Genomic DNA, 23,504 nt, shown 5'->3' with positions numbered 1-23,504 from the left:
CAGACTAGTGTCAAGTGCATGTGGTGCCTCTTCTCTCCAGAGAGGACGCTCAGGCACCCAAGCGGGTCTCGTGGGCCAAGAGCGGCATGGGCTCCGACATCATCTCCAAGAACGGCACCCTGTCCTCCATCGCCTCCAGCCCCCACCACCGGGAGCCCTCCCTGCAGCACAACAACCACCAGCACCTGCAGCAGTACCCCCAGCGGCCGCCCTCCGACACCGCCTCCATCATCACGGCCACGGGCAGCACGGCCGGCGCCTACCGGCCCTCCCGCCACCACGGGGCCTCCAGCCCCGCCCACTACAACTACAACAACAACCCCACGCTGCCCCGCGGCCAGGTGCTGACCTCCAACCCCAGCAGCAACGGCGACTCTCTGACCCGGCCGGAGCGCCACACCCAGCTGCCCCAGGCCCAGGTCCTCCCGCAGATCTACGGGCAGCCTCAGCTGCAGCTGCAGGTGGCGCCCTCCCCCCCGCCTCTGCCCGCCTCCACGGTCACTGCCTCCAACATCGCCCGCATGGGCGGCGTGCCCATCATGGTGCCTGCACAGAACCAGGCCGGGTCCCTGGTCTGAGGAGGACCTGGCCCTCAGGAGCAGCACTGAGTGACGCTGGCGCGCACGAGTGTTTTCTCGCTTCACGTCTGTGACTCTCATCCATGCGTTCACTTTTCTACTTTATTCATACGTTTCTTATCTTTTCTAGCTTTAAAATGTCACCACGGTTTTGTGCGGCGGGACCTGCTGACGTACATGGTAACAGTGTTTTCAGATGGTGTTTTCAATGTTCGGGACAGAGTCAAGGATAGAAAAAAAAAGCACAACATCTTTGTTTTCAAATTCTAAACATTGTGTGTAAAACAGCACAAGCCTTTTTTTTCTATTTTGCTGCCACATATAATAATGTATCTTCTCCTTTTCTCAAAGGAAAATGTGCATAATGTCTCTGAAAATGGAGGGATTGAATGACTAAGTTTTGAGGTAGAAGAAAACCACCAACATTACAGACAAACAAAAGTTGAAATATATATATATATATATATATATATATATATATATATATATATATATATATATATATATATATATATATATAGAATAAATATCCATTATTACTCTCAGTTACAGCACAAATAGAGATGCCTTAGAGGTAAGGTGAGTTAGCGCCACCCGCTGGATTAATACGGCATTACAGTTTTGGTTTAGCAAAGACTGTTTCGACAGAAAAAGTGTGCTCTATAGCTATATTTAGTTTTTAAGACTTCAGTAGATTTTAGGAAAATGTGAGCAAGTGTGTTCTGGTCTCAAGGTGACCTTGAAGGGGCCAAGCAGAGGGCGGTGAAAGAATGTTGTCACGATGAGGCTGTACACGGTTGTAGATGTTAGTGAAAAGTAAAACTTGGGTCTTATTTCTGACGTTTTTCCTGCCATTTATCAGTGCAAACAAAGTTGGTTCTGGAAGCGAAGCCTGAAGAAGAATGTTCTGCCGGTGAGCAGCTCCTCTGTGGAGGGACTTGAACATATATTTAGTGTTTGTGGCGACGCGCCACGCCACGCCGCCTCAGTCCTGTCAGGTAGAAGCTCCTGTAGTGAACTTGTAAACCAAAGAGCAACTTCAAGCACATGTCAGATCATCCTCGTTCAAAATGAAGCCGAGAGCAGCGTCGAGAGAGTTTGTTGTTCCCTTGTTTTGACCTCCTCACGCGTCCTGTGTGTCTCACTCCCGAAAGATGGTCCCATTATTCTCCTTTCAGATTGTCTGTTGAACCAAAGATACTTTACTGGTGTGAACTCAGTCTCTAGTTATGACAAGAAAAAGGAATACTATAATAAAGACAACTACGTAGTTAGGTACAGAAATACTTGACAAAATACTTACTTATTGAATATTTCATACTTCTTTGAATATCTCACACATAATGGGTAAAATTTATTGTGGTTTTGGACTCATTGCATCACAAGTTTTTATTTTAATTCCTCCATAAAAACATTTTTTTCTCATCTGTAAAAAAATATAATATTTTTTGTTAAGTGTAATGAAGAATATATTATAGAAATGTTTAAATTGCTGTTAAAAAACATTTACAAGAAAATCCTTTTCTCCATTGAATGATGTCATCATTTCCAGTCACAAGTCAGATCCATGCTTTATTTCATGAGAAACAAAACTTAAAAAATGAAAAATGTAAATAAGAAAAAAGTCAATTTGAACAAAAGAAAAATACTTTTAAAATATAAACAAAGCATTCTACAAAAATACAGACTTCTAAACGTCTTGAATGTCAAGAATAACCAAAAAAATCCAAAAGTTCTGACACATGATGTTTCCCTTATTCTCCTCTTGCTGCAGAGACACAGCTAAGTTTGCTTTACTTTTAAACAACTCTATCCTTATCGCTTAAAGGAAACAAAGTGGAAATAAATGATAAGGTGAAAGGCAAAAACAATACATGAAACAAATATATTTTCTTAAATGAAAAAAAGGTAGTACAGATGAAACCTAATAATCCAGGTCCTTTTCATGACTAGTCCAACAACAGTAGAGATGAAGTGCAGCATCACTTGGTCAGGGTCAGTGTGAGGTGATGTGTGCTGTGGTTCATCACACGTTTGTGTGCGTTGTAGCCGAAAGAGACGACAAATGTTGCATCTCACTCTTTCTGATGGTTTTGAAGGAACTGATGGGCTTGAGGTCATAAGACAAAATGTGTTTTCCAGCACTTGACTTGTTTAAAACACAGTTTTTCATTTCAGATATTCACTTTGTTCCAAGTCAGAATGTAAACCGTTTCTTCAGACTTGAGTGTGTGTCCTTGTTCCGGCTGTTGTCGTCACACTGGAGCCGTGTTTGCTGTATGTTCCCGCGCACAGTGACCAGAAGCTTCCGTGCAAGGGATTTTTTTTTTCTTTTCTGTTCAGCTATAGTCATGTGACAGTGGCTCGCTAGGATGCTCACTCAGCTGTGTCGTAGTTGGAGGTGTGTTTCAAGCCAGTCTTTATTTTTCTAAAGAGCAGACGAGTGCTGACCGTCGGTGGGACGGAAGAGAACAAACTAGTGGCCAAACGCGCTCCGGCCCACTGTGACGGTCAGCTGTGGCTCCTCCATATTTATGTTCAAGAAGATAATGCTTTGTATCATATTTTCAATTAAAATACAAATGGAAGCTGTGTGTGCTCGTTGTGTGTCGTACCAGGGGTGAAAAGAATGACGCAATTGTGTGAGAAAATAACACTTAGGAAGAGGAACCATAGGGGCGTCATGCGTTACTACGAATCCTAGAATATCCACTAGAGGGCGACAGACACCCGGCATTACGTTGCATGACAGGTTTGTTGATTCCCTACAACATATGTCCGACAGTATTATAGCACTTCTTTTAAAAAAAAAAATCAGGCAATATTTCTTTCTAATCTTGTTCCTACGGAAGAGGATTGGGGCCAGTGAAGAAAAAAAAAATGCAGAATTCTGACTTTAAAGTGAGAATTCTGACTTCAATCTCAGAATTCTCACTTTAAAGGGAGAAATCCGTTTTTTCTCAGAATTCTCTTTTTTCTTCTTCTCAGAATTTTCTCAGACTTTAATACAAGACAGAAATGTCAGAATTCTCACTTTAAAGTCTGACTTTGTTTCTCAGAATTCTGACTTTAATGTCAGAATTCTCACATTAAAGTCAGAATTCTGAGAAAAAAAAGTGAGAATTCTGACTTTAATCTCAGAATTCTGACTTAAATCTCAGAATTGTCACTTTAAAGTCAGAAGTCTGAGAAAAAAAAGTCAGAATTTTGCCAATTTTTTTTTTTTTTCTTCACTGGCCCTAATCCTCTTCCGTATCTTCCATTTTAGGGCAGTTCTATTTATTTTAATGTCCTCACTATTAAGTTGTAGTCCTCTCATTTTGTATTAATAGTTTTAATAGTATTTATTGTTTTTCCTTAATATTTTCACTTAAATCTGCAAAATATGTCCACTTTTCTTTATAAATGGTAATAAAATATAACTCACCATTGAACTATTATATTTTGCTACTTCTCTATTAACACTTTTATAAATTATTAAAATCATACAATCAAATAATGTGTGTAAAATGAAGGCATTGGGACGTTGTCTCTCTGTCTCACACACACACGTTAGCCTTCCTATCTTAGTAATATAACCCTTTCCCCAGCCTCTCCCCCTAAACCTAACCATCGAAAACAAATGGCTAAACGCAACCTTTAGGCTTAACTGAACAAAAAAAAAGCCTATTATAATAACCCAGTTATTTTGTAGTTTTAACCCTAAAAATGTGGCTTGACAAAGTGAGGACCGGCCAAAGTACAAGAACACACACATGCACAAAGTGGGGGCATCATGTTTATTAGAAGTTGCGATCAGCAATGTAACATTCACCTACATGTCTCAAATAAGTCATAAATGTTAGAATATATGCCTTCACTGGGGGAGAGCTCGCCTCACAGTGGGGGGAGGAGGGAGGTGCGGTGGGGGAGGGGGGAGGTGGCGGCATACGGCGGCGGCCTGTCAGTCCGTTTCAGGAGACAATTCAAAACTAAACCTGCAACCAAGTGTTGGTATAAATGACAACAAAATACAAAACATAGTAAACAAAAGAAGCGTCTGCACCCGTAGTGGTTTCTCTCGTTCACGTGGAGCTACAGTGCTGAGTCGGCAGAAACGAGTTCATGGCTTTTTAATTCAGAAAAATACCTCTGAGGTGGGGATGGTGGTGGGAGGATGAGTCATGACATCGCAGCGGGTGAAACGTGACACGGACTTCATCTGGAGGGAACACACCTCATAATACTGCACTTTTTTTTCCTACTCAGTTCATGTTCTGAATAGCTTGAATTTCCAGAGGAAGTGAAGGATTTCTTGTGTTCCAGAATCAGATGGGATTTTGAGGAATTTTCCAAATCCTGGCCACATGTGTTGATGTGCTTGTTTATTTCTAAATTTGGATCTACGGCAGCGCCACATCAGAAGCCATGGGATTTAGGCATGAACCATGAGTGAAAAGCGGTTTCACTGCTGTTGCAACTGCTCTGGTGTGTTCACCACCTGACTGTTGACTGGCATCTCACAGTAACTGACTCACTGCAGGTGTTTCAGGTCGACTGACTTAGCTGTGAGGTCAGCTCCCAGGAGGAGTTAAGACGTGACAGTTATGGGGAGGTTTGATGTCCTTCAAGTCCTGTAGTGTCCTACGACATCTGCCATTTCCTGGTGGTTCTGGCCTGAGCGAGGTGGTGGTGATGATGATGAAGATGATGAAGGTGAGCTCGATGGAAGGCAGTCGAATACGATGAGTAAGACAGTGAGAATCCACGGTGGATGGCGAAGGAGGAGGAGGAAGGTCATGCAGCTCCGGCCAGAGGTGATGAGGCTCCACACACTGACTCTTGGTCACCCTGAGGCTCCGGCGGGGACTTAGGTGGGACACAACACTGCCAGAGACACACCAAGCATTAGCTCTATGGAACTGTAAACGTGCAAGCGCCATCATATCCTACACAAACCATCGCAAAAACGTGACGAAAATGAAGACTATTCTGTAGTGCCGCCTTCACGACACCAGGCGGCGCTATGAGCAAAGACAAGGCTGCCACGTGCTGAACTGACGCTCTAAAATTTCATTTCACCTCATATAGTCTCCACTCATAAACCTTCAAAACAGAACTCTGAACTCGTGTCTTATACAGGCTACTCTTCATTCGTACGTGTCGCTTTCAGTCTAAAAATGAATAATGTCCCATCAAAAATAGCTCCTAACCTATAACCGTAGCCGTAACACTTTCAAGCGCCACCTGGTGTCCCGCAACTTATATTTTGAACATGTGAATTAATGTTTTTATTTAAAAAAAAACCTATTTCTTGTTAAATTGAAAAATAATTCAGTTTGTAATATGTAGTGAATTAGCAGTGTGGTCACCTTCTTTTTCTCTTTTTTGTTTATAATATAAAATAAAGTAAACATGACCCCATTTATGTTAAAACATCTTAAAATAAATACATTTTTTTAAATTATCGTTTTGTTTTTATTTTATTATTATTTTTCAATTTAATTTCTGTTTTTTTTTAATTGAAGAGTAAAACGTACCTTTTAATATGTAGTCAGTTAGCAGTGTAGGCACCTTCTCACTGTCCTCCTTGATGGCAAACAATACTGAAGGGATGAAAAATAAAATCAGAGGAAGTGCATCACCTGTGGCGAAATATCCTGCTTACTGTTGGTGAGCATCTGCAGGTCGTCCACTGACGGAGGGCTGCCTTTCTTCTCGTAGGGAATAACTGTGTTTAGATACTGAGACAAGCAGACAGTGTGAGTCACGACAGACACAGGTTTTGTATCAGCATGTCCACTCTGATTGGAGGACTATGAGTCTTAGTGGCACATAAACGTGGATTTGGTTCCATGTGAAGGGAAGACAGCTGCGCTCCCACCTGTTTGTCGTTCCCTGTGCCTCCGAAGGTCTGTCTGATGCCCGTCTGCAGGATGTTGGAAAGTCCCTCCATGCTGAAGCGCTGCAGCACACACAGACAAAACACTCCATCCTGAGTACTGAGGAGGGACTCTCTCTGTGTATTTCATAGGACTGACTCGACTGAAAATCACATGGCGAACGTTTGAAACACTGCAGCGCTGTTAAGAGTCAAATCCATTAGCTGCTCCTGGACAGTGAGGCCTGTTATGGAGAGACGGAGAGCGCCGTCTTGTCACGTCGACTCCTTCCTGGAAGAGACTCTCACGGCTAATGGACCAGAGATCCATTAAGTCAAGAGTCAGATGGAGACGCAGGCGTGAGAGTCCTGTGATTCTGGCAGGTGCACACTCCTTGTCTCAGGTCAACACATGAAGAATCATCTCATGACAGGATGTATGTCTTGAAACTGACTTGTCAGAGAAGTAGATTTTAACAATGTCCCAGCAAGCTTCCTACTTTTATTGACCAATAGTTACTGTATCCACCAGATGGGGTCCCGTGTCTCACCTTCACAGGCATGGTGCCGGTCTTCTCGGTGCGCCCGCTGCTCCCAGTATTGCCGGTGTTCATGGCGGCCACCGTGCCGCCTCCCTGCAGGCTCAGAGCCTTGTCTCTGCGTCGGCGCTTGCTGTTGTCTCGCTGCTCCTTCTGCTTGTTCTGGACCTCCATCAGCGCCGTGATGAACGTGTTCTTCACCTCCTTCTCGAACTCTAGCTCTTCCCTGCGAGCCAGCTGGTTGACCAGCTCCTCGGAGAACTCACGGATGGCCACCTCCACCCTGTGCAGCAGCTCCACCAGAGCAGAACTGGGCATCAGACTCAAGCCTGTGGAAAAGGAGAGGAGCTCAACTTTTAGTGTCCTGGACGCAACACCTCGGAGTTGTTCGTGCATTCGGTGTGTCAGAAACATTCTAGTCAGCCATCTGTGGCGAAAATCTGCCTCAATCTTTGGTTATTTTCAATGTATGGCCATGGTTAAGACACATTTTTCAGTTACAATAGCTCTGAGCACAAGCTACTTGCTGTCTTCAAAGCATTCTCGAAGTAGCAAATAAAAATAATCTGTGTAGAAGTCTCTGGTGTATGGTCTGAAGGTATCAGACAGTTCAATCCATCCAGCTCTGACCAGAGTTGTATTGCCACTTATATCACACCCAGATGCCAGAGATGAATTTAGTTTTGGCTGCCAAAGTGGCAACAGAGAGAGAACCAATACTCAACAACGCAGAACCGGCGCCTGCGGGTCCAAGTCCAGAATTTAGCAGAACTCTAAGGTGACAGCTCTGCAGAGCACGACGAGTCAAAGCAGTACTGGAATTAGCTGCGAGTCAGAGGATCATTTAATGTCGGGGGTAAAACCATCAGACGCTCATCATGTCGATGGCTTTTTCAAAGCGAACGTGTCCTTGAGTAAGTCATGCATCATGTTTCCATCATCAGAGAGTGTCTCGTGTACCCTCTTGAAAGGACTGGCATGTGTAGAGTGGTGTGCAGTGAAACATCTCAACTGGAGGCCACAACATTTGTCGACTACAGAAGTACCTTCGTAGGAGCAGTTGTTGTTGGACGCCTGCGAAAGCTGCCTGATCTCTTCCAGCAGAGACGGGTTGCTCTCGTCTTCGTCCTCCTCCTCTGTTTCGCCAGGATCTGGAGAGTTCTCCATCATCTCCACGATCTCTTCAATGACCTTGAGAAGCACAGAGAGGGATGGAAATGAGAGGAGCCCATAAGAGAGTCCACTTATAGGGGCGACAGGCTCTTAATTCAACTCATCATTCAGTAGTGTTGCCATCTTGTGGTCAGAGATAGCAATGTGCAAGATGTGCAGCAGTAGATGCTGTGTGTCTCTTTTGTCTGCTGAACTGTAGCCATGCACTCGCCGGCCCTTCCATCGCTCCCAAAAAGCACCTTCAGCCACTGGCTGTGACACAGAACACACACCTGATCTGCTGTGATGAGCGGCTCGTCGTTCAGGCAGTTGGCGTTGTCGTTTTTCTCGTTCATCTCCTCCTCCTCTTTTTCGTGGATCTGTGGAAGTGAAACCAACATTATGAAATGAAGCATGACCTTGTAATGCTGTGTTTTGTTTTGCTAGCACAGATGCTTTAGAAAAGATGTGAGGTTCATAACTGAGCTGTGTTCCTGCCCGGAGAAGAGTTTATCTTCCAGCTGACAGGACTGGACCTCTGCCAAGCACTGAGTTCTCAGTCAGGTCTTCTCCGGGAAATGAGGAACATTTAAGGAGAGCAGGGAGTGGCTGAGTGGCGGAGGTTAATCTGGGTGTGTTCGGGTGCCGATTTATGGACACTTTGGTGACTCCCTTTTTGCATGTGGATTCAGAATTAATGATGCACTGGATCATAAAAACCTTGCTAATATTCCTCACCCATGTCAAGAGCACACTGGGAAATAAGGGCTCAATAGTTGCCAACCAACATGCCACTGTTGTTCAGCTGTAACCTCTGAAACTGCCTTCATGGTTTGGTCTCATGACTAGAGGCATCTTGTAGCATGATCACTGAACAGATGCAAATGTGCTCGGTTCAAGCAGCCGTCCCCCATACAGAACATTCAACATTCAACGATTTACCAAATGCAGCGCTCTATTGTGCTACGTTTGGATTGATGCCTAATGTAGAAAAAATTCAGCACCGCAAGTGTTATTGATAATAAGAAGTGTATATACAATTGTACCCTTCTGAATGACATATTTTATTCTTAGTTACAACATATCCTCTTACTATTGTTTATGAGGTTTCATGAAACAGTGTCCTAATTTTCAGTGGCCACTAGATGGCAGTGTTTGACATAGATTGAACAACTAATTCAATGAAACCTCACAATACTTCTAAACCAAGAGCGCCATCTGGTGGCCACTGAAAATTAGGACACTGTTTCATCAACCCTGCAATACTGTTTCATGATACCTCATCTTCCCATCACTGCCATAGGATTAGTAGTGACCATCTCCTTCATTTAATAAAATATTCCGCATTTTTTTTGTTTCATTCTTCTCTCCTCAACCTGTCTCCTCCTGACCACGACTCCTTTGCTGCGTACGAATGTGGTGGCCGCTGACAGCACTATAGTACATCACTATGATCTGAGTAGTAGATCGTTTGCTCTAAAGAGGAAATTCCAAGTTGTGAATGAACCATTGTAAACAGCAGAACAGTAGCACCGTGGTGGCGCCCTCCTCAGGCGTTAGTCATGAAAACAGCTGACATGCTGATAGACTGGATTCTTTCCCGCACACCTGCCGCTCAGTGCCAGCTACGTTGATCATGACTTCGTACCTCTTGGTCAGACATGTTTCCGTTGAGCCCCTCTGCATCCGGGTCGTCCCAGGTGGAGTTGTAGTTGTCGGTCAGAGCGTCCCACACACTGCAAACAAACACACATTCGGAAACGAGACGTCAGTGTCATCAAAGAACATCACAAACACTATTTCTGGCGCAGGTTCTGAGGACTATTTTCAGCAGCCGTATCTGTGCAGAGAACAGGAGAGTCGCTGTGTTGTGTTAAGTCGACTCAGCGTTTAAGAAAGTCAATATTTCAGCGTGTGGTGGTCAGTGAGCCGGGGGCTGCACAGGAACAATGCACGGCAGGAAGAAAAAACACAGCTTACTGTTGTTAACAGAGAATCCTCAGCAGGGAGAAGCTGCTGCGACCATCGCCCAGAGTTATGAGTGGAAACTGAGCGAGTTGAGAAAGTCTCTTTTGTTGCATTGTCTTCTGCAATGAGGGGTCCAGTTGGCCCACACTGTGTGACCTCACGCATCACGCCGGACACACACTGGACTCTCAGAGGACACAGTGATGCGCTGTTTACCAGAGTGGAGCACACTGGTCTTATTTTTGGTCTGAATAGCCAGAATAAGTTTGTGTTTCATGACATTTACACAGGTAATATTTTGTTGCTAAACTGTGGCACATCACCATGGTGAGATGGGTCAAACTCCAATAAGCCCTGAGTACAGAAATAAACTATTATAAATATATATTATTTTTATATTACTGATGAAAATGAGTCAAAGTTTGATTCCTCATTAAACTAGAGAGTTTTAAGGTGGCTGCAAAGCTGGAAAATTATTGAAGGCATCATGGTGCTGAAGGTATCACGATGTCTTCTGATAAAACTAGTGTTTTATGTATTTATTTATTTATTTCCCCCTCAACTCTTTCACATTGTCCTCCTCCTCAAAAAAAAAAAAAAAGACCTGTTACATACTGTTTCTCAAAAACAATGTGCAGTCTGCCCTCGGACAGCAAATAAATATTCCAAGCCTTAATCTCAATACTATTCCTAAAAAATCTCAGAGCTAACGTATCTTAGCATATCAAGGCCAGCGTGAATTGAAGGCGCCAGGTCCAGAGTGGAACATGGAGAGTTTGACAGATATAACACCAACCAATCATTTCAAATGGGTCAGTTAAGGAGATGTTCTAACATCATGGAATGTTCCACAAAATGTTTCATTTTCATGGTGGAGCATAAGATTCACATATTAGGAGCAGATTTACTGAAGATTTGCACTATTCTAGTATGCAGAAATGTCAAAATAAGAAGCAATTTTATTGTCATTGTGATGTAATTTCGTGCTTGTGCTTCTCCACAGTGCATTTTCAGGAGATTAATAATTCACAATGTCAGACAACATTTGAAGTGACGGCGCCAGCGTAAAAGTTACTACTTGTTACCACTCAATTTATTCATATTTTTGGGACAAGTGAGATGCAGTGCAGCTAGCGAATAGCAATTTCACCAATTCTTTTCACCAATATGAGTCTTCTTTGGAGAACAGTAAAATGTACAGAATATACACACATTTTTTTGTATTTTGACATGAAACTCCAACTTCAAACTTGCTCAGTAATGAAACACTGTCCAGTGAAAAGTGTCACTCTCTCCCTAACTTCATTTATGTAATGGACTCAGTGTCACGGCAGACAGTGATCTGGTTCAGCAGGATTGGAACTCGGTGTTACAGCGACGTCCTGCTGTGCTTGTTGGCCCGGAGCCACTCAGGAGAAATCATTCCGTTTAATATCAGAGCTTGTCGGACTCGCTCGTATCGGTATTTCTAATCGGGCATCTGTGTGGATTACACTCAAACGTGTTGTCGCCTGTTTTGCAGCCAAACAGCAGCTTCACAGCTGATTATTTCACTGGGTCAGACTCAACACCAGCTTGGTTGAATCAGGTTTTCGTAAAAAAAACAAAACAAAAAAAAAACCAGAAGAAACAGCAGACTTGTCTTCTGTATATATACAGTATGCTCATGCTAAAACTCAAAGCTGTTTGCTCACGCTAAAGTACCTACAAAGTAATGAACATTTTATTTTTAAATCAATGTATTCAAAAATTGTGACTTTATTTAGCAGGTTCTGAGGCCAATAGATATGTAAAAGAAACATTTGTTTTTGTGAAATCTGATCTGTCATCAATCTGCCATATTAGTGAGGCTGTTTTTGATCTGTGTAGTTGAAAATATGCTGTTGTGAGTTTCAACATAATTATAATAATTATTACAATAACAACTCGAACAGCACCAGCCAATATACACACTAGCCATACAGCTACATGGTTAAAAAACTTCCATGACTAAGGAATGATAAAGGCTCTTGTTAAACACTACTCACTAGACACCATGCATTCCACAGCACCACACCAGGAATCCACCTGTCAATAGTCAGGTTTTCATCTGAATGTTCCAACATTTTTTGTGAAAATGCACAAAAAAGAAAATGCGACTTTATGCTTGTTTCCATTTGTTATTATTTTGTGATTGTTGAGAGCAGAGAGCATCTCTCTGCCACAAACACACTTGTCTGACAGTGACAAATTTCTGAATCTGTTTCCTAATTTCCGTTTCTTCATCCCCCTCAAACATATCTCACTTCATCGTACGCTGCCATTTTTTGGACCACGACGTGTAACGTGACAGCCGGTCTGATCATCGTTCAAATCTGCTTCCATTGCAAAAAGTCATCTGCCTTTTTACGGATTTCTAATGTTTCCATTTATGTTTATTTTCACTATCTGTGAATATGTGAACTAGAAAAGGTGGTGCATTATTGTCGCTTAAGTGTTTTTTTTTCCTGGATTGCCACAGCTGGTCACGTGACCTGAAGTAATAGAAATGAATCTGGAAATGTTTAGAAAGTTAGTGAAAATATAACAACAACAATAATACCAATAATTCTATTATTAATAATATAAATGAATAATGTACCTGCTAAAACCATTTAGCATAAAAGCATTTAACATCAGACTGAAGTACATCTTGCTACATAAGGTAAACTCACTAGGAAATACATGTTTCACATAACATACGCGTGTAAATTTCATGACTCAAATAAGAGATGAAAAGAGATTCAGAGAATAATAGAGACAGTACGAGTTGCAATGAATTTATGCCAAGTCAAAATAAAGGTATGCATCAACAGACGGGATATGAAACATTAGTTCCTGCCACAACCTGCAGACAAGCGTCCGGCCTCTCATCAGCCAGTGCAGCATGATGTAAATGTAAATACGCAGCATTAGCCAGCACACATTAGAGTAATGGAGGGATAATGCCCAGTACATTTTCAAGATCGTGGCTCAGGATACATTTAAAAAAAGGGCCTGGAAACAACAGAGAGAGATGGAAAAGTCTGACATCACTCCCTGAGTCAGATTTGCTGATGAGGATGACTGGTATAAACAGTTGAGCTCCCACAGAGCCGCAGAAGAATTATTCTCAGATCAGCTGATTTCGGGGCAGAGACAGAGACCGACAGACTGGGGGAGGTGGAGCGGAGTGAGGCACAAGAGGACGGTAAATAATTCATCATTCAGCCGGGGCGAGGAGAACACACTGCTGAGCTTGTCTCCCAGTGTTGTGGTCACTGTGAGGAAATATTTTGGCTGCCGTCATATGGGACATGCGGAGAGTCTGTTTTTAGCCTGTGCCTGTCTGTGTGTGGCTCAAGAGAGTGTGTGACAGTGTGGTATTATACTGGGCCTAAAAAGCCCTGACATGCCCAGAAGTGTTTGGTTCTGTGATGTAACCAGTTATTTGTGGTTTAAATGAAAAGTCTTAATCCTTGCAGAGCGAGCACAAAACTAATGTGCCTCAGAGACGCTCTGATCATCAATAAGTACAGTGACATTTTGCATCCACCAATGTTGGAAGCCACATGAAATAGCTGCAGATACATAGAGAATCATGGACTTCTGACTCACATTTATGAGTGAAACTGATCACCTGAGTTGGATTTCTCAGGTCTATGTTCCGGAAAAGGAATCACGGTCCAGCACGACACCTTTGGAGGCTGGAGCTCAACACAGAAAAAAGGGCACCCATCGCCAAAATAGTATTTTTTAATGTTGTTGCTGGGTTGATTCATAGAGGAAATAGACCTCCTTCGAAAACAATTTTACTGTAACTTAGAAAGTATATAAGAATGAAGAAAAATATAAAAACTGAATTTTCACAGGGCAAAGGGCTCGGGCACCACTCGGGTCTGTCTGTGCACATCTGTGACCACAGTACACTCACCACTGTACATGCAGTTTAGCTAACACTGTGATCCATAGAGACTCATTGTGGAGCAGCATGTACAACCAAGAACCTCACCAATGAAACAAAAGTAGCCTTTCGGTTTTATAGTACTGCGATTCCATAGCTAATACTGTGTAGTATGCAGGTGGATTTGTCATGCATGACCTTGACTTACCATGATATGCAACCAATAATACAGAAGTCATCAGTATCAGTTCAGTAGGACCGTGGTCCTAGATGTCTATGAAATCAAACGATGGTCATGATGTTTTCTGAGTATGAATTAAATTATGGACAGAGACAAACAAAGAAGTGTGACCTGCTAAATGCTTTCAAAAATGGCTATTCAGTGGTGTGATCCAGTACTGGTCCATGAAAGCTATTCTCATGCCTCTCTGGATATAACAACAACAACAACAAAACACCCAGAAACACAAATGTGCAGAATGCATTTGTTTGTTTTGGCGAACTTCATTGACTCAAAACTTCTACATTCGAGGAAGCCATCTTGGATATTGTACTAAGGTGGTGAGGGTGACGTAACTGAGGGACAGTACTGGGAATACACCCTGAAAACAATACTCTTAAATATCTGTTACTTCTGAATGAGTGTACTTTCTCCTGTTCAATATAAACAAAGACTGAGACCCCGCCCACATGGAGACAGTATCTAGTCTGTGTCGGATTAGCTTGCCAGCTAGCGCCTCTCTTTAGCACAAATCATAACCGTAAATAACTGTAAATTGTTGTAGTGCGTGTAGTACTGTAGTAATGCATCAACACAAGATATTAAAATTTGTTGTGGACATAGCATTAAAACAAGTCAGATCAGTAAAAGCTTGTTTAGTCGGAGCATGACATCGCTGTAGTTAAGTCTTCGACTCACTAGACTTGCTCATAGCTGAACTCCATTTAGCCACCACTTGTGTCGACCACCACTGAACCTTAATGCATGTTTAAGAACTGTGGTAGGAAACCATGACGGCTGGAGGAGACCCGCATCACCTCCACTCACACTGTGGAAGCCAAAATATGGCCTGATGTGATTTAAACTGTGGACATAACCATTGGAAAGGGTTCTGAGAAATGAACTCACCACGCACTTGTGAAAGAGGTTTGTGTCTTATGAAGCATTTAGTCAGATCTACAAAAATACTGTAGAAATAATGATGATATAAGTGATGACTTACTCTTCATCCTGTAGCTGCTCCTCATCCTCCTGGTTGTGTGTCTGGTTGCGTATGGGCGCCAGTCCCTCCGTCTTGGTGTTGTAGTTGTGGAAGCAGACGTTTAGCTTCTCATCAAACTCGTTGACCAGGTCCTCCATGGACTTGAAGCTCATCATCTCAGAGAAGTTCTCCAGCTCTGAGAAGTCCTCACGGGTGATGGAGGCCAGGGGCATGGTGGTGGTGGTGGAGTATGAGGAGTTGTTGAGCGACGGAGGGTCCAGGTCGTCCATCCGACAGGGCCGGAGGTCCTCGAATTCCTCATCCAGGCAGACAAGAGGGGCTTCCATGGCGTCCCCTTCGTGACCTGGTCCTGCAGAGACAAAGTGGTGGTGAGTGACAGACAGCTTTTTAAATGAAAGTCGGAAGCACCAGGTCAAATTGATGTGACAGAACCGTCTCTGGCCAGAGAGACAAGTCATTTAAGATTCATTCACCTCAGTAGCTGCTTGTTTGTTCAAGCATCCCCTGTTCTCATCACTGCTCAGCTGTGAGAGTGATGCACCTAAACAAACATGTGTCGCTTCACAATTTCTCTGTCATACAGTTCCAAAATATTTAACTGCTTGAGCTTCAATCATCAGGATTCAAAGAAACATTTTCAGACTAAATCCATCTTCCACCATTGAACTGAGGCCCGTCAGAGAAGGGGCCCAGACTTCCAGAAACACAACTCTTCTGCAGTTCTCTCCACCAAGAGACGGAGCATCCTCTCTGCTAGACATGCCAGGAATACCTCACCAGGGAAGTGTCCAAGAGGATCCCAAAAAGATTCCTGAGGCACCTCAACTGGCCTCCCTTGACGTGGTGGAGCAGCAGCTCTTCTCTAAGGCAGAGATGCTCATCCCAGCTCCAAGGGCTCTGTATCCTCAACCTTTCTTTCTGTTGATACCAAAAGTTTGTATCTACTGTCCCCCTGGTTGGGACAGGCAGCTGTGATCACTCAATTCAACCTTTATACCACAACAAGCGACAGTCATGAGACAGTGTTTCTGTAAGTTCCATAGAAGAGGTGAGTTTTGGAAGTCAAAACTTCTACATTCGGGGAAGCCATCTTGGATGTTGTGAGGGTGACGTAACCGAGGGACGGAACTGGGAATTCCCGAACTTAGCGCAAAGCTGGAATGCGCCCTGAAAACAATACTCCTAAATACTCTTTACTTCTGCTGAATGTACTCTCTCCTTTCAATATAAAGAAAGACTGAGACCAACTGCAGTCATTGCATTGTGTTTCTTGTGCACATAATTTCCTTGAATAATAAGCGATGAGTGAATCACCTGGGTAATGACTCCCACGTCTGTCCAATCAAGTGTCCGATAATGAGGTGTTGAAGTGGGACTCGAACTGGAACATGTCACTACTCGGCCCCATCTGCTCTGAAGACTAATGGCCCAAAAGGATTTAGCGTAAATCACAATGGCGTCACCTCGTGTGGAGACCCACCGTTGTTGTCTAGACGCTCAGTGATGGAGGGGGATGTTCCAGAAGGGGACCAGGTCCCTGGGGGAACCCAACCACTTGGCTTTACTCCTCAACCACAGTTAATGAAGCCCCCTGCTGGGATACAACTGACGAGACTTTCAACACTCTGGAAGGCAATCAGTTAAAAATGAGGCTAATTGAGATGCTCTCAATGCTGCATGTGGAATATATCATCTGTTATTTGTCTGCGAATGCATTTTTCAAACAAATTGTGTGGGTGACCATTAAATTGGGAGGTAAAATGACTAGTGACCTCAGAACACATGGCCTGTATTGGTGCTTTTGGTTACAAAAAGTGGTGCATACTGTACCACAGATCTGTACTTTCAGTGGCATATTCGGGAAAATGGAAGTTAAAGGAGAAGTGATTTCAGATTTCAGTTCATATTGATACAGCAGAAGTCAGGAATTCATTCATGGCAGAGCGTAGGAGTGGGCGGCCTCGTGTCCCAGCGTGAGGATATCAAATGTTGTGTTTACGCTTTGGGATTAAGCCCAGAGTTATCTCAAGATCTTTCCCCCCGCTGCAGTAATTCTTCTGATTTAAGCTGATTTTGGGGTCGGGCTGTCTGATGCAGTGTAATTACAGTGGTGAAGCCGGAATTTCATCCGCTGTGCTTTGCAGGACCGAGTCCTGGAGCGAGTGAGGAGAGTCCATTTAGCAGCAGCAAGCCTCTTCCTGCCCATCACAGCCGTCAGCAGAGTGCAACAACAGCCTAATGTTGTTATCCAGCAGCGGAGACTCCCCTGCTACTCCCACCAGTGTTTACTGTATAAGCATGGCTGATCATCCTGAGATAATTTTTGCTCAGTAAATCATGCTGTGTCCTTTATATGACACTGATGCATGGAATGCATGTTATTATGCAGCTTATTATGGCGATGCTACCAGCACGCCGATGATAGATAATGCGGCGGGAGAGAGTGGCCATGTTGAATGGCCACCGCTAACCCAACTTAATACCCAGATTAAGGTATTTACATGAGAAGCTCATGGAATAATGCAGTCGTAATCCTGTTTCTATGTTGCAGAAGATGATCTCATTACTTTCTCTCACCCATGTTCTGACCTTGCATGTGCCAAACACCTCATATGAGTGTGACAGAGTTTTCCACTTCAATAAAGACAGTCTTGTCGGACAGTGTAGCTTGCTTCACAGCCAGCGCTGCAGTGTGTTGTGTTTCTGGCACAATGTTGAGATTCATCCTGAAGTGTAAAAAAAACCCCACGGAAATCAGATGACGCAAGTTCACGTTTAAAAATGGCTGTCAAATGTGTAAACCGTAAAATTCAGAACTGTTTCCCTGGTCTAATTTCACAGGTTTACCACTCGCTTGTAAGTGTGTGTTTGCGACTGGGTTGTAACGCAGTTATGATATTTTGCTTGAAGATGTGCTGCAGACATCTATCACAAACCATTGATCAGCGACGTGCTGTATGAGACTGTTCTTTTCTCCTTCTGTGTGTGCTCTCTCTGTTCTCTGCTCCTGGTCTGACTCAGCTTACGCTGCTTCTGTCTTCGGCCTGCAAAACCTGACCTGCAAGTTTTACTCTCGGGCTGGGCATTGAAATACAATATGTGTCGACACAATATACAGGATTGACAATACAATATCGTGATACTGTATGTGCCATAAAACAGTGTAAAAGCTGTTGACAACAATCATTATTTTACAGCCTGAAAATATCAACTCACCCTGATGTTTTCATACGCAGAATGTAAAGCAAAATGTTTGTGGCAAATATTAACTCAAAAATTCCCATTATTTTAAGGAGATAAAAAAAATGACATGTAATATTACATGCATTACGAATGAGCAGCTCCCTTAATCCGACAAAATAACTACAGAAGGACTATGCTAGTAAGTATTAAACATGGTCCAGCAAATTGCTTTCTGCTCCCATCTACGTATTTGTTTGCTATACAGCAGGGTTGATTGATACTTTATAGAGCTATAAAGAAATGTAATATTTGAGCCCACCATTGTTTCTGTGCATCCTAATTGGAATCTCCTCTACACCAGCCTTGACCCTCACTTCTGAATCATGACTAAGCCCTCACATATGGATCCGTCTGGTGAGGAGGAAAGTTTTCAGCTTTGAGCCCAAGACCTACGTATAGCTTTCCTGGTCATCCCTGACAGAGATGCAACTATATTGATATTTAACAAACCCTGAGTTGAGCTGTGATATGCTTCCATTTCTGCAAAAAAACATTTGAAATTGTTTTTGCCAAGAGGTCTCAAATAAAGTATATTTTTAGGTTAAATTGTCCATCCATCCTCGCCCACTTCTACGCAGACGGTAGCTGTGACAGGGAGAGCCAAACATCCTTTTCCCCACTGCCGGCTCTGACTGGGGGATAGCAGGCTGTTCCCAGCTGGCCCTTCCTGAAACACCTCCAAAGGAGACGCCCAGTGGCATGAGATGCCCGAACCACCTCATCCAAATGATGTGTCCAAAAAGGATTTTCAATACTGGACGAGTTTGTTAGACAGCAATGAGGGTTTTCTTTTATGATTCTGCTGGCGATTTGCATGTGCAATATTGTATCAAAGTTAAATAATAAAGTATTGTCATGAGTATCGAAGAGCACCGGAGCTGTGCATATATACATATATCACACCTACATGTACGGATGGCTCGGCAGATTTTTACACCCTTCACATGCACTTGCTTAAAATTTACAGTGAAATGTTTAAAAAAAAAATCTTTCCTATCCTAACTATAAAAATATACCTGCTATAGAGAACATAAAATGCACAGTCATGGGGCGTATTGAAAAGCTTGCTGTTCACTGACAAGATCACTGCTGACTTTGTTTGGACTGTGACCTTCAAGTTACATTGTTTGGCTTTGACTTTTCAGGCAGCGTGAAAATATCATTTCACCCTGATCTTTTCTTACACAGAATGTTTGTGGCAAATATTAACTTATCAACAAAAAAAGACATATATCTATAGATATATATAGATATATTGTCGCTTTACATCAGTTAGTTAAAACATTAATACATTTCTCCAAAGACAATATTTACTCAGACGTGTATATGGGTAAGAAGTAAGGCGTAAAATAAATGTCTGATCTGAAAATAAGACCACGAAGGGAAGCCTGCCTCAGATAAGTAGATTACGACATCACAGATGCATTTGTTTTGGACAGCAAGGTTTGAGACCAGCGCTGACAACAACATTATTAATCCATAGTTGAATTAGCGGCGAGGTGTTGGATTGGCTCAGACCACTTAGCATTTTCTCAGCCGAGGTCATCTCCAGTGACACATGCTGCTCTTCGTTTATAAGAATCCTACGAACATAATGGAGAGAGATTCTTGGGGAATTAATGTTCTGGTGCTGGTTTTAATCCACAGATGAAGGCTCAGGTGTGTTGTGCTGTAAGCCTGCAGGTGCAGCAGAATGACCTCCTTTATTTCGTCGAGAAAATCTCTCCTAGCATTTCAGCTGGAAGAAGCGTCTGCTGATGTCCTTACAAAACGCTTCGTGTGTATCGCTGACTGCTAAACAAAGCCTGTCATGTGGTGTGAAGACAGATGGTTTCTTAAACACAGCCCTGGAATGTGGATGGTGGTGTCTGCGTGAGCAAAAATGATTCAATAACATGCGTTTTTTTGGGGCATAACTGAGATGGATTCCAGTAGAAATCGATACATACAAGCGTCCGTGGTAGAAACCAAGCAGATGCATGTCATCAGCTCATGAGCGGTGGAAACGAATGAGAGAGTGGGGGAGGGAGGCAGAGGGTAGTGGAAGGAGACATGGAGGGAGCCATGGTTACCAGGCAGGGATGGAGGGAAGGTGACGGTCCAGATTAGAACACAAATAGAGGGGAGTACCTGCAGTCGATTCTGTTTCCTCAAGACCTCCTTAGATGAGAAGATGAATCCGCTCCTGTCTTCCTCTGGCGTACAAGCGGCAGCCACATCCACTCCTGCGTGAGAAGAGATGAAGATGACAGAGGGAAAGATGGCAACGTGGACGGAGGTTGGTCCTTCACCCTCTGTGTCCCTCAGCCTCCCTTCACAGTCCTCCCACAAGCCCGTTGTTTTCCAATCGATATTCAGCCAGCTCACACCGAGGCTGCGCACAGCCGGAGCTCTGACGCCACCACAGCCCCCTCCCTCACCTCCTTCCTCCTCTCTTTGTCCCTACCTCCTCTCGCTCTCCGCACGCCTTAATTCCAAAATATTCATGAGTGGAGAAGGAGGAGGGGCTGCAGCGGGAGGAAGGTCTGTCAGGGAGCATGATATATACCTTCTGCCTGGCGTTAACTGCTCTATTACACTGACAACATATGTACACACCTTTGCACACAGAAGCCAGACGGAAGATCTTGCAGGGATCTGACTCCCGTTCCTTTCACTTGATATATTTTCAGTAAAGCGAAGCCATATTTTCTTAACAAATTTAGCATTTTTATTGAGACATTGTTCTTGATAATATTCACATTTTCAGTAAGATTCCTTGTTTCCTCAAAGATTAGGGTTAGGGACATATTTGCTCATGATCATGACATATCTGATATATGACCCTGTAATTATATATTAACCCTAAATAAACAGGAAAGTAGTTTACTAATGGCTCGCATGCGTCGCATATAAAGATCTAAACATCTCCATTTTCATTATTGTCATTTTTGTCAAGTTTTTGTTTTGAGTTTAGTTTGCATTAATCAGCCATGCCTTGATTTAGACAGCGTTTGTTATGTTCCATGTTTCTCTTGTGCTTTTATTTTGCTATTTCCTGTGTTCCTGTGTCTCTTTTCCTTGTTTCGCCCCAGCTTCACAGCAGCGCAGCTGAATCCAATTCCGCTGATCAGACTCCACTGATTTCTACACCTGGGTTCCAGTCTGCGCTGCCAGATGGTTGCTTCGCATCCTCACGGTAAACTCTCTATCGACCCTCCGTTCACTTGTGCTCCTGTTTTATATTTCTAAATTCTGTGCGTGCTTGATCTTCTTTCTGCCACCTCCTTAGTTTGTTCTCATCGCTGTTTCTCGCTTCTCACTATTTGCTCGTGTGTGTGTGTGTAGAACCACCACAGAGCGCGTTCAGTTTATTTGGCCTCGTAGGTTAATTTCCGAGTGTGTTTGTGTTCTCCCCTTTAGTTAAGCTTGATTTATAATTTGCCCATTTTCTGTTCCAGGTTTTTCCCCTGCCTTTGAGTGTATTTCTCTGCCCGTGTTCTGGTTCCGGCATCCTTGGTTCTCAGTTCCTGTTCGTCTTTTGAGTTCTCATGTGATTGTCTCGTAAACTTTGTTAAGTCTACCCTCGATCTCCTGAGCCTTCTGTCAGCCTGCAACAATTCAGCAACTCTATCTGATCCCACAGACAGCCATAAAAGAGTTGGTTTGTCTGGCTGTTTGTGTGCAACATAATTCAAAATGTTATGGACAGATTTGGACAAGATTTTTCAGAAACAAGGTAAGGAAAAAGTGATTTGATTTGTGTGCTGATCCGTCGATTTAGTGGGATTTACAGGCATCCTAAAGATTTCCACATTCACTTCTATTACTTCTGGTCGTGTGACCAGCTCCAGCTACAAAAACTCATAAATCTTGACTTTATAGAAAATAACATACGATGGAATCACTGACGTAAATTGACTTAAGGCTCTATGGTGATAGAATGTGGATTTACTCACGTTTTCATTCATGTTTGACGGAGTGCCTTAAGACGACTCCCACCAGCTGTCCGATTCAGTGCATGGCACTCAGAATATATTAACGGGATTTATATTGCTAAAATACCTGTTGGTCAATATCAAAATCATAGCATAGATGAAAGTTAGTGGCTTTTACTGTTATATAAGTCTTGGCTATATAAATGAAAGTACAAATCGATAAAATATCATTCTTTAACTTCCTTTTATATTTCTGTATTCACTCCCACATTAATTTCCGAATTACATCCCTCTTGTGGCATTCCTATCACGCCATACATTCACCCGTCTTTGCCAATTTACAATCCTTGGATTCCATTCCAGAGTGAAGATAATGAACAAAAGACTATTCAAAATCCATGTGCAATCTTCACGCCTCTTCTGTGCACCACTTGCTGTCAGTCCAGTCGCTGGTCGGCACATGGGCTGGTCATGTATCCCTGCTTATCTTGTATCGTTCATCTCAGCAGCTAAATGACCTGACTGCATGGTCAACAAGCAGAAGAACGGCCGGCGTGACCTTTCAGGGTGATGAAGAAGCTGACATGCAGCAGCAATCTGGACCTACAGCCTGTGTGTGCCTGCTGGAAGATGTATTGGTCTTGAAGAATACCAAAGAATCCACTGCAGGATTCACAGATCTCATGAATAATGTGAACCTAACTTTAAGCACTCTATCAGTATGATTTTGACCCAAATGGAAAAACTGTGCAAAGACTGATAAAAATTTAAATTGTTTATTCTTGCCTTCAGCAGGCGTTTGTGCTTACAAATCTGCAATAATCCGTGGGTTCAATCTGTGCTGGCCCTGGGTTAAAGCCTCCACCCAAAAACACACACTCGCCCTGGCAAAAATCGTGTTATGGCTCCAAGTCAGGGGCAGATTAAGCTTTTCACAGCTCCATGGTTTGGACAAAATTGACCAAACAAGGGGTCAGAGACGGTTTGGCTGATGGACCGTCACTGGCCGAGCAACTTCAGAGTCTGTTGTTTGGCTGATAAGAGTTGTAAACTGTTGTGGACATCAGTGAGGACTGGAGCAGATGAATCGGCGGAGACGTGAGAACAGCAGGCAGCACAGACT

At 43.2% G+C, this 23,504-nt stretch overlaps 2 protein-coding genes across 3 annotated transcripts in view; one reads left to right on the top strand and one right to left on the bottom strand.

Moving 5' to 3' along the window:
* esama (endothelial cell adhesion molecule a) overlaps nt 1–1,094 on the top strand; it is a 57,630-nt gene extending 56,536 nt beyond the window's left edge. The window contains exon 7 of the mRNA XM_053846190.1: nt 41–1,094. Within this exon, the coding sequence (XP_053702165.1) occupies nt 41–578 (538 nt within the window). The 3' untranslated portion in view covers nt 579–1,094. The remainder of the gene's footprint in view (nt 1–40) is intronic.
* Nucleotides 1,095–4,338: 3,244 nt separating this feature from the next.
* On the bottom strand, nt 4,339–20,893 carry fez1 (fasciculation and elongation protein zeta 1 (zygin I)). 2 transcript variants are annotated; one of them, XM_053847932.1, is made up of 11 exons: nt 20,756–20,893; nt 20,595–20,689; nt 15,222–15,570; nt 9,778–9,865; nt 8,423–8,509; nt 8,024–8,168; nt 6,990–7,306; nt 6,442–6,522; nt 6,226–6,301; nt 6,098–6,163; nt 4,339–5,444 (listed from the first exon to the last, which is right to left on the bottom strand). In XM_053847932.1, the coding sequence occupies exons 3-11, from the start codon at nt 15,545–15,547 to the stop codon at nt 5,428–5,430; spliced, it is 1,203 nt and encodes a 400-aa protein (XP_053703907.1). In that variant the 5' UTR covers nt 15,548–15,570; nt 20,595–20,689; nt 20,756–20,893; the 3' UTR covers nt 4,339–5,427. The 2 variants fall into 2 exon arrangements, with proteins under 2 accessions (XP_053703907.1, XP_053703906.1); XM_053847931.1 differs by having other exon boundaries at nt 20,595–20,842.
* Between the last annotated feature and the right edge of the window lie 2,611 nt (nt 20,894–23,504).

This window comes from Synchiropus splendidus, chromosome 17 (genome assembly GCF_027744825.2).
Source record: "Synchiropus splendidus isolate RoL2022-P1 chromosome 17, RoL_Sspl_1.0, whole genome shotgun sequence".
Lineage (NCBI taxonomy): Eukaryota > Metazoa > Chordata > Actinopteri > Syngnathiformes > Callionymidae > Synchiropus > Synchiropus splendidus.
This window is presented reverse-complemented; position numbering and strand designations above follow the sequence as displayed.

Excerpts from the sequence above, each read along its gene's own strand:
- fez1 (XM_053847932.1), bottom strand. The coding sequence starts at position 15,547 with ATGGAAGCCCCTCTTGTCTGCCTGGATGAGGAATTCGAGGACCTCCGG. Across the intron at positions 9,866-15,221 it reads GAGCAGCTACAGGATGAAGA|TGTGTGGGACGCTCTGACCG; the intron begins GTAAGTCATCAC and ends GTTTGTTTGCAG. Across the intron at positions 6,164-6,225 it reads CCTGCAGATGCTCACCAACA|TATTGTTTGCCATCAAGGAG; the intron begins GTAAGCAGGATA and ends TCATCCCTTCAG.